The sequence below is a fragment of the Salvelinus alpinus genome, chromosome 39, assembly GCF_045679555.1.
Source record: "Salvelinus alpinus chromosome 39, SLU_Salpinus.1, whole genome shotgun sequence".
Taxonomy (NCBI): domain Eukaryota; kingdom Metazoa; phylum Chordata; class Actinopteri; order Salmoniformes; family Salmonidae; genus Salvelinus; species Salvelinus alpinus.
In genome coordinates, this window is record NC_092124.1 from 3,916,533 (window position 1) to 3,926,389 (window position 9,857).

The window sequence follows — 9,857 nt, forward strand, 5'->3', positions numbered from 1 at the left end:
TGCCCTCTCTCTCACCCCCTCATGTCATCTCTCTCTCTCAAGCTCTCAAGCTGGGGCCATAATGTTTGTGAGTTATTACCCACGCCAGAAGAGTAGGGGGAAAAGGCCATCGCTCTAACACACTGGTCCGGCTAAGACTGTTATCATTATGGCGTAATGGCCAACATACACAACGGCCTAAATCTGTTAGCACTGCGGAAAATGCCTGTGATACTGGGAGAGACAGGAGGAAGGGGGGAAAGAGAAAGGGGGGAGTGACCGAGAGGGGAAAAAGGGTTAAGACGGATAGAGCAGAGGGAGAAACAAATGCGGTGTCAAATACTCTCTGTAAAGGTCAGGAAGAATGATGGAAGAAGAAGACGAGGAGAAGGGACGGAAAAATGAAAGAAAGGAATAGAGTAATCGTGGAAGGAAGAGAGATGGGAGGAGAGACGGAGCGAGAGTAGCAGCTCCGTTGAACCAACGTGGAAGAGACGTTGAATTGACGCCTGTGCCGAGTGAGATGTCTGTGTTTGTATTTTTATACTTGTGAGGACTGCGTGTGTCTGTCTTGATATGTGTCTGTCTGGTTCTGAGGGAGTGTGAGTTACGTAAGGGAACAGTATTAACCTCCCCCACACCTCTCACTGTATCTGAGTTTAATGCCAAGGCTTAGTGGGGCCACAGATGAGCTATTGAGTGTGTTTGAGGTGTTGTGAAAGCCGACGTCTTCAAAACACAGCGTTTAAAACTTCACACTCCATCAACTATGCAATCACAGCCAGGAAAACCACTATCTGTCTGATGACCCTCCCAGGGATGACTCTCTTTCTCTCCTCGTCTCTCTCTCGTTTCCTATCTGTCAATTTATCGCTATTTATCAATTCCCCCCCCTTTTCTTAATCTTTCCCATTTTTCTTGCTGTTCTCTCTCTCCTTGTGTGTCTCCCTGTGTGTCTCCCTGTGTGTCACTCTGCGTGTCTCTCTCTCTCCCTTCCACCTTCTACCTCCCTCTCTCCCAGGTGGAGTTGAACTGGGCATACATGCTAAGGGAGTGAGGCTGAAACATTGGTTTGAGTGTCTCAAACACATCGGCAAGAAAGTCGAGTACTGGCACACCCTCACGCAGCAAGGAGCCCCCCCGGAGCCCCCCCCGCAGTGACTGACACACACACACTTTATCGCAATTATTAAATGATAATCAATGAATGGTGAAGAAAGAAAGAAATAATAAAGTAATAAAGTAATAATAGTGATAAAACATGCAATAATGAGACGGATAATGAGGATATAATAATAACAATATTAATTATAATACAAATAATAATAGTGGGTAATTATCCCAGTTTAGCTTTTTTCTAAGTAAATACATTTGTGAAAATGTCCCTCATTGAAATGTTTAATGTGAAAGTGCTAACAAATTTTACCTTAGCCCTCAATATTGTGAAGTCACTTGCATTTCAGTCATTCAAATGTACATGAATAGGGTAGAACCTCTTACTTGCACTGTAACTACAATACTGGAACAGTCTGTAAGCACCTTTGGGCCCATTGCCCAACATTACAAACGTTGTAATGGCCAGGTTGTTTCTACTAGGGATGTAGTTGAAAAAGGTGGGAAAAGAGATGACTGGCATCTAGCAACGCTAATGCTAACTGCTTCAGCTGTTCTAGGAAGTATGGGCAACTGCATACTTGGTGTGTCTGAAAGTGGGCGTGGCAAATAAAGTGGGTGTAACATCAGGGCTCTGTTATTGGTTAGATGGTTTTGACTGAGCGGTGTCATTTTCCCCCCGTTTCTTAGTGTTTGGACTTCCGTTTTGAAGCCAGGAGATGAGTCCAAATTGTATTTCACTGCTACAAAGAATTGTATATTTTCAGTGAATATAACTGACAGCTTTTTATTTTTCATTAAAAGTACTGATGATGGGTGTACTGTTGCTTGTATGTGTTGTATCTGTGTGCTTACTGTGACTGTCACCCTGATGTTGGCTACACTAAGTAACTACTTCCCGCAACCTGTTGCGGGACAAAAGTGCTTAGCGAGCGGAAGCGAAGGACACTGTGTCCTGGGGTTGTTGCCGTTCATGCCCTCCCTATTGAGTAGACCGTATCAATGTGACACCTAGATAGTTATCAATATTTGTTATGTATTGTGTAGGTTGCCATCCTACTTGAAATAAAATTATGAGAGGGCTAAAAATGGCCACGTTAGCTACTGCTGGCGACACAGCTGATACAGCTGCCCAGTGGGAAGCACCCTCAGGTTGGCAGACACCTCGATACAACAGTAACGGTGCACTAGTCATTCTCACTGGCTAATACACTCCTCGTGCGGCCCAATCAGCCACGCAAAACGATCTTTAGCGCCAACAAATCTGCCTAATTAGCTGATTCGCTTTCCATAAACCCACTTGTGTTCATCCAACCACTTCACGTCCACTTTCAGACACACTCCACGTATGCAGTTACCCATGACTCAGTTCTAGCATTAACTGTGCCAACAGCGCTAACAGCGCTAACAATGCTAACAGCACTAGCAATACTAACAGTACTAACAGCGCTAGCAATGCTAACAGCGCTAACAGTGCTAACAGTACCAACAGCCTGAATAGGGCTAACAGCGCTAACAGTGCTAGTGCTAATTTAGCGTAATAGGTGTGAAAACAGTATTCACCAAGGTGCGTTAACAGCATTAGCATGTGTTTACCCTCCTCTGCATCCCTGATTTACTTCACAAAGTACCCAAGTGACGAGGACAAGTTGGATAAGTCACCTGCTATAGATTTTCTATTATGGTGGTTGTCGCTCTGATGAAAACTGGCACACCATGACGTTAAAGCACAAAATAATCCATCTGACTGTACTGTCTCTGTGTACTTGTCCGATGTCTGTACGTGATGACAGTGGGTGTCTGTATCTCCTCATATCCTCCTGTGTGTATGTGTCTTTGCGTGTGAGTGAGTTGTTGTGTGTGCATACATTTTGCACACAAATGTGTGTGTGTGGACGTGTGTCTTAGTGTGTATGCGCGCGTGCGGGTTTGACTGTGAGCGTGTCACGTCCTTCTCCAAATGTCTCCATCCATGAACCCTGAAGCACGGAGCTGTGGAGAAAGACAGAACAAAAGAGACGAGACTCACTCCTACAGTACGAGACTCACTCCTACAGTATGAGACTCACTCCTATGTTCCCTGGATGTCCCCGTGGTCTAACAAACTGATGTCCTGTCACATGTGCAACAGTATGGCTGGCAGTCCAGTGAGTCACGTTTCCTTGGTGACAGTCACACAAGATAACCCTCCGTCTGAATTATTCTCTGACCCCTGCTCTGTGCCCTTTGACCTTTGAATTTTAGTGAATTGAAAGCTAGAGAGCACAGAGAGATTTCTGCGACCGTCTCAAACAAACTATAGCCCTCTACTCTAAAGAGGGGTTATCAGAAGTGATCAAATACCAACTATTGGTTGTGCAGGTTTTTGCTCCAGCTCCAGCCTAATGCAGTCTGGACAATAATAAGTGTCATCGGGTGTGTTCACGCTGGGCTGGAACAAAAGCATGCACAGTAGCTCTCGAGGACTTAGAGAGTTTCCTCCTAGTTCACTGCGCCCTTACACTAAGATTTTATTTGTAAATGACTGGATTTTTTCAATTTCGGTGAGCCTCTTGTAGACATTCAAATGTTCCATCTTGGAGAAAAAAATTATAAGAAAAAAATATTAGTGTGAAAAATATGGCAAAAACTCCATCTGTAGCCAAAGGAATAGGTTCATTTGACATTTGATCAATGTCTAAGAGGAGGAATTCAAGAAGTGTCTAGGTCTAGGAGTGTCTAGGTCTAGGTGTCTAGGTCTAGGAGTGTCTAGGTCTAGGAGTTTAGGTCTAGAAGTGTCTAGGTCTAGGTCTAGAAGTGTCTAGGTCTAGGAGTCTAGGTCTAGAAGTGTCTAGGTCTAGGAGTGTCTAGGTCTAGGAGTCTAGGTCTAGGAGTGTCTAGGTCTAGGAGTTTAGGTCTAGAAGTGTCTAGGTCTAGGTCTAGGAGTGTCTAGGTCTAGGAGTCTAGGTCTAGAAGTGTCTAGGTCTAGGAGTCTAGGTCTAGAAGTGTCTAGGTCTAGGAGTTTAGGGAACTATGCGAGAGAGACTACCCAGGCTGTTTTTATGAGAGAGGACTACCCATGGAGCTTAAAAGACTACCATGGGTTGGTTGGACAACAGAGATCCCGGGGATGGACAACAGATACCCCCCGCCCTGTGATGGATTTCCCCAGAGGAAAGAGAGATTGGCTGTGATGAATTATACTCAGCATGGCAACAATCCCTCCCAGAGGCTCGACCACTGGCTGTGTGGACAATCATGGACTAATGTACATGCAGGATCAAAGGATACCGACACAAAGTTTGTGTGTGTGTGTGTGTGTGTGTGTGTGTGTGTGTGTGTGTGTGTGTGTGTGTGTGTGTGTGTGTGTGTGTGTGTGTGTGTGTGTGTGTGTGTGTGTGTGTGTGTGTGTGTGTGTGTGTGTGTGTGTGTGTGTGTGTGTGTGTGTGTGTGTGTGTGTGCGCGTTGTGTACATGTCTGTGTGTGTGCATGTTCATGCATTGAATCTGAACACACTCATGGACACCCCACTCCCCCCACCCTCCCTTGCAACAAAACAAAACACTGGCATAAAGTAGACAGTGACCTCTCACCATGGATTCCTTCACCAGAGACTGACCTCGAGGGGTTAACCACCCTAAGGACAGAGGCCCAATCCTGTGGCCCCTGGCTACAGTTTGGACACCTTATAGTTCCAACGTTGGTCCACTAAAGCACACTACTTCCCTGTTCACATTACTGAGCCAAACACAGCCAAGTCAAGCCAAGCTGTACTCCACTGACTTGGTAACTCATCTACTGTAGTTGCTTGAATGGAAAAAGGACAATGTGAAAAGAAAATATCCAGGCCAGCACAGTATGGTTTGGGTCAGCCCTGTAGTGTGAATTAGACATCTCAGTCAGTCAACAGTCTCCTGGACTTTTTCTTACTTTCTAATCGTTGTCTGGGATCTCTGTGTTCGTAATTCTGTACTTGGACGAAGGTGTGAATGAAGGCGTCATGATGGATAGCAACAAAAAAACAAGGACGATTGAACATGGCTAGAGGTCAAATGTGACACGGCTCACGGATCGCCACAGCTGGGGACTGAACTCTGAGACAACGGGTGAGAAGTTCAGCTCGTCTGGTCTTTCGCCGTCACCAAGAGCACACGTTGAGGGACCTTGACCAAGATGGCGGTGGAGTGGAGAGGGCGGAATCTGTTCTTCTCTATGCACACCAATGACGACACAGGAAGCCTCTCCACGCGCTGCCACAACAGTGAAACGGATAATCAAATGATGAACATCTCCGATGTCACTACGTGACATGTTGTCAAAGATGCATTCATGGTTTTTTTGTATGTAATACTGAGTATGTATACAACGGGTGGGTCTAATCCTGAATGCTGATTGGTTAAAACCGCATTCCAGCCGGTGTCTATTCCACAAGTTACTTAGTATGTATGTACTTCCCTCGCCGGGATATTCCTTATCATGTGAAGCCAGGCTTGGATTTGGAGTTATTTATTATCTTGCCTAGGTGATCTGATGCTTTATTTTCTCTCAGATTCTCTCCATCTCTGCCTTTTACTTGTTGTCGGTCAAGCGAACTCGACTTTGTTCATCATGTGACAAAAACAAACCGTATGCATCATAACATTCTAATAAAGAATCGCATGTGTAATGATTGTCATATATATGCATATGCAACTAACATTATAACTAACATTGATCAATGGCAATTTCTTTATGGTTGATATCATTGACATGGTATCGTCAATCAAATCTGTTAGAGCTATCATCGCTGATGTGTACTCGTTGGTTTGTAATTTATTGTTTGTAAGTTGCTCAATTTTATGCTTTACTCGGTCCGCAGTTGCTTTAAAACCTTTATCGTCAGGGAATGGGGAGACAGGGTGGATGGGGAGGACTATTGTTACAGCATCCCTGTTTACTGACTGACGTAATGGCTATCTCTATGTGGAACATACGGTGTGATTGACATCCTGTGGTGAGTTTGTGGAACTACTTTTTAAAAATAAACTGAACCCGTTTCAGTGACTTACTGTGTACGTTGTTTGGACAGAAGAGTGATTTAAATAGCACATTCGTCCAAAAAGATGTCCATACCACATGTGGAGAGATGTCAACTTTTATTATTTGATAAGTCATGCATTTTGTGACAACCTATAGCAAGCCCTACCGAGTATTCATTTTAAAACACTTTGACAGTCATTCTATGAAGTTACAATGAACATGTAATTTCATAGAATGAAGTTGTCCTTTTCTTTTGCAAACACGGCTTTTTTATATATGCATGCTACCCTCTCTCCCTCTCTCTTCCTCCTTCTCTCACGGCTCGGTCACTCGGCCCACGAACAGTGGGGCCTTGGCCTGGTCGCTCCACAGTATCATCAGGAAGGGCCTGAGGGCTGAGAAGGAAGAGAAGGAGCGGGAGAAAGAGAGGGAGGTGGCCGCCCCAGCCTCCACACCTTCCTCCGTCAGGGAGAGGAAGGCCCGGTGGCGGGCTTCCGTCAGGAGCAACTCGTTGTCGGGGTAGAGGCCACACAGGTTGGCGCTGTCGAACAGCTCCGACAAACCTAAGGGAAGAAAGAGGTGTGGGAGTAAGAGGAGGGAGATATGAGAGAAGGAGAGCGAAGAGGGGCAGAAGGAAAAAGAGAAGGTAGAGGGAGAGAAGTGAGAGAGTCAAATCAAGAAAAGCCAGAGTTGTTGGTTTAGGTTGACTTAGAACGACCTGGGGAACAGGTCGCCGTGGTCTAACAAACTGATGTCCTGTCACATGTGCAACAGTATGGCTGGCAGTCCAGTGAGTCACGTTTCCTTGGTGACAGTCACACAAGATAACCCTCCGTCTGAATTATTCTCTGACCCCTGCTCTGTGCCCTTTGACCTTTGAATTTTAGTGAATTGAAAGCTAGAGAGCACAGAGAGATTTCTGCGACCGTCTCAAACAAACTATAGCCCTCTACTCTAAAGAGGGGTTATCAGAAGTGATCAAATACCAACTATTGGTTGTGCAGGTTTTTGCTCCAGCTCCAGCCTAATGCAGTCTGGACAATAATAAGTGTCATCGGGTGTGTTCACGCTGGGCTGGAACAAAAGCATGCACAGTAGCTCTCGAGGACTTAGAGAGTTTCCTCCTAGTTCACTGCGCCCTTACACTAAGATTTTATTTGTAAATGACTGGATTTTTTCAATTTCGGTGAGCCTCTTGTAGACATTCAAATGTTCCATCTTGGAGAAAAAAATTATAAGAAAAAAATATTAGTGTGAAAAATATGGCAAAAACTCCATCTGTAGCCAAAGGAATAGGTTCATTTGACATTTGATCAATGTCTAAGAGGAGGAATTCAAGAAGTGTCTAGGTCTAGGAGTGTCTAGGTCTAGGTGTCTAGGTCTAGGAGTGTCTAGGTCTAGGAGTTTAGGTCTAGAAGTGTCTAGGTCTAGGTCTAGAAGTGTCTAGGTCTAGGAGTCTAGGTCTAGAAGTGTCTAGGTCTAGGAGTGTCTAGGTCTAGGAGTCTAGGTCTAGGAGTGTCTAGGTCTAGGAGTTTAGGTCTAGAAGTGTCTAGGTCTAGGTCTAGGAGTGTCTAGGTCTAGGAGTCTAGGTCTAGAAGTGTCTAGGTCTAGGAGTCTAGGTCTAGAAGTGTCTAGGTCTAGGAGTTTAGGGAACTATGCGAGAGAGACTACCCAGGCTGTTTTTATGAGAGAGGACTACCCATGGAGCTTAAAAGACTACCATGGGTTGGTTGGACAACAGAGATCCCGGGGATGGACAACAGATACCCCCCGCCCTGTGATGGATTTCCCCAGAGGAAAGAGAGATTGGCTGTGATGAATTATACTCAGCATGGCAACAATCCCTCCCAGAGGCTCGACCACTGGCTGTGTGGACAATCATGGACTAATGTACATGCAGGATCAAAGGATACCGACACAAAGTTTGTGTGTGTGTGTGTGTGTGTGTGTGTGTGTGTGTGTGTGTGTGTGTGTGTGTGTGTGTGTGTGTGTGTGTGTGTGTGTGTGTGTGTGTGTGTGTGTGTGTGTGTGTGTGTGTGTGTGTGTGTGTGTGTGTGTGTGTGTGTGTGTGTGTGTGTGTGTGTGTGTGTGTGTGTGTGTGTGTGTGTGGCGCGTTGTGTACATGTCTGTGTGTGTGCATGTTCATGCATTGAATCTGAACACACTCATGGACACCCCACTCCCCCCACCCTCCCTTGCAACAAAACAAAACACTGGCATAAAGTAGACAGTGACCTCTCACCATGGATTCCTTCACCAGAGACTGACCTCGAGGGGTTAACCACCCTAAGGACAGAGGCCCAATCCTGTGGCCCCTGGCTACAGTTTGGACACCTTATAGTTCCAACGTTGGTCCACTAAAGCACACTACTTCCCTGTTCACATTACTGAGCCAAACACAGCCAAGTCAAGCCAAGCTGTACTCCACTGACTTGGTAACTCATCTACTGTAGTTGCTTGAATGGAAAAAGGACAATGTGAAAAGAAAATATCCAGGCCAGCACAGTATGGTTTGGGTCAGCCCTGTAGTGTGAATTAGACATCTCAGTCAGTCAACAGTCTCCTGGACTTTTTCTTACTTTCTAATCGTTGTCTGGGATCTCTGTGTTCGTAATTCTGTACTTGGACGAAGGTGTGAATGAAGGCGTCATGATGGATAGCAACAAAAAAACAAGGACGATTGAACATGGCTAGAGGTCAAATGTGACACGGCTCACGGATCGCCACAGCTGGGGACTGAACTCTGAGACAACGGGTGAGAAGTTCAGCTCGTCTGGTCTTTCGCCGTCACCAAGAGCACACGTTGAGGGACCTTGACCAAGATGGCGGTGGAGTGGAGAGGGCGGAATCTGTTCTTCTCTATGCACACCAATGACGACACAGGAAGCCTCTCCACGCGCTGCCACAACAGTGAAACGGATAATCAAATGATGAACATCTCCGATGTCACTACGTGACATGTTGTCAAAGATGCATTCATGGTTTTTTTGTATGTAATACTGAGTATGTATACAACGGGTGGGTCTAATCCTGAATGCTGATTGGTTAAAACCGCATTCCAGCCGGTGTCTATTCCACAAGTTACTTAGTATGTATGTACTTCCCTCGCCGGGATATTCCTTATCATGTGAAGCCAGGCTTGGATTTGGAGTTATTTATTATCTTGCCTAGGTGATCTGATGCTTTATTTTCTCTCAGATTCTCTCCATCTCTGCCTTTTACTTGTTGTCGGTCAAGCGAACTCGACTTTGTTCATCATGTGACAAAAACAAACCGTATGCATCATAACATTCTAATAAAGAATCGCATGTGTAATGATTGTCATATATATGCATATGCAACTAACATTATAACTAACATTGATCAATGGCAATTTCTTTATGGTTGATATCATTGACATGGTATCGTCAATCAAATCTGTTAGAGCTATCATCGCTGATGTGTACTCGTTGGTTTGTAATTTATTGTTTGTAAGTTGCTCAATTTTATGCTTTACTCGGTCCGCAGTTGCTTTAAAACCTTTATCGTCAGGGAATGGGGAGACAGGGTGGATGGGGAGGACTATTGTTACAGCATCCCTGTTTACTGACTGACGTAATGGCTATCTCTATGTGGAACATACGGTGTGATTGACATCCTGTGGTGAGTTTGTGGAACTACTTTTTAAAAATAAACTGAACCCGTTTCAGTGACTTACTGTGTACGTTGTTTGGACAGAAGAGTGATTTAAATAGCACATTCGTCCAAAAAGATGTCCATACCACATG

At 45.0% G+C, this 9,857-nt stretch overlaps 1 protein-coding gene across 1 annotated transcript in view; it reads left to right on the plus strand.

Annotated features, from left to right (window-relative positions):
- Window positions 1–1,913, plus strand: part of LOC139566629 (double C2-like domain-containing protein beta) — a 46,937-nt gene extending 45,024 nt beyond the window's left edge. Inside the window, exon 11 of the mRNA XM_071387864.1 lies at window positions 1,001–1,913. Coding sequence (XP_071243965.1) covers window positions 1,001–1,140 — 140 coding nt within the window. The 3' untranslated portion in view covers window positions 1,141–1,913. The remainder of the gene's footprint in view (window positions 1–1,000) is intronic.
- The last annotated feature ends 7,944 nt before the right edge of the window (window positions 1,914–9,857 follow it).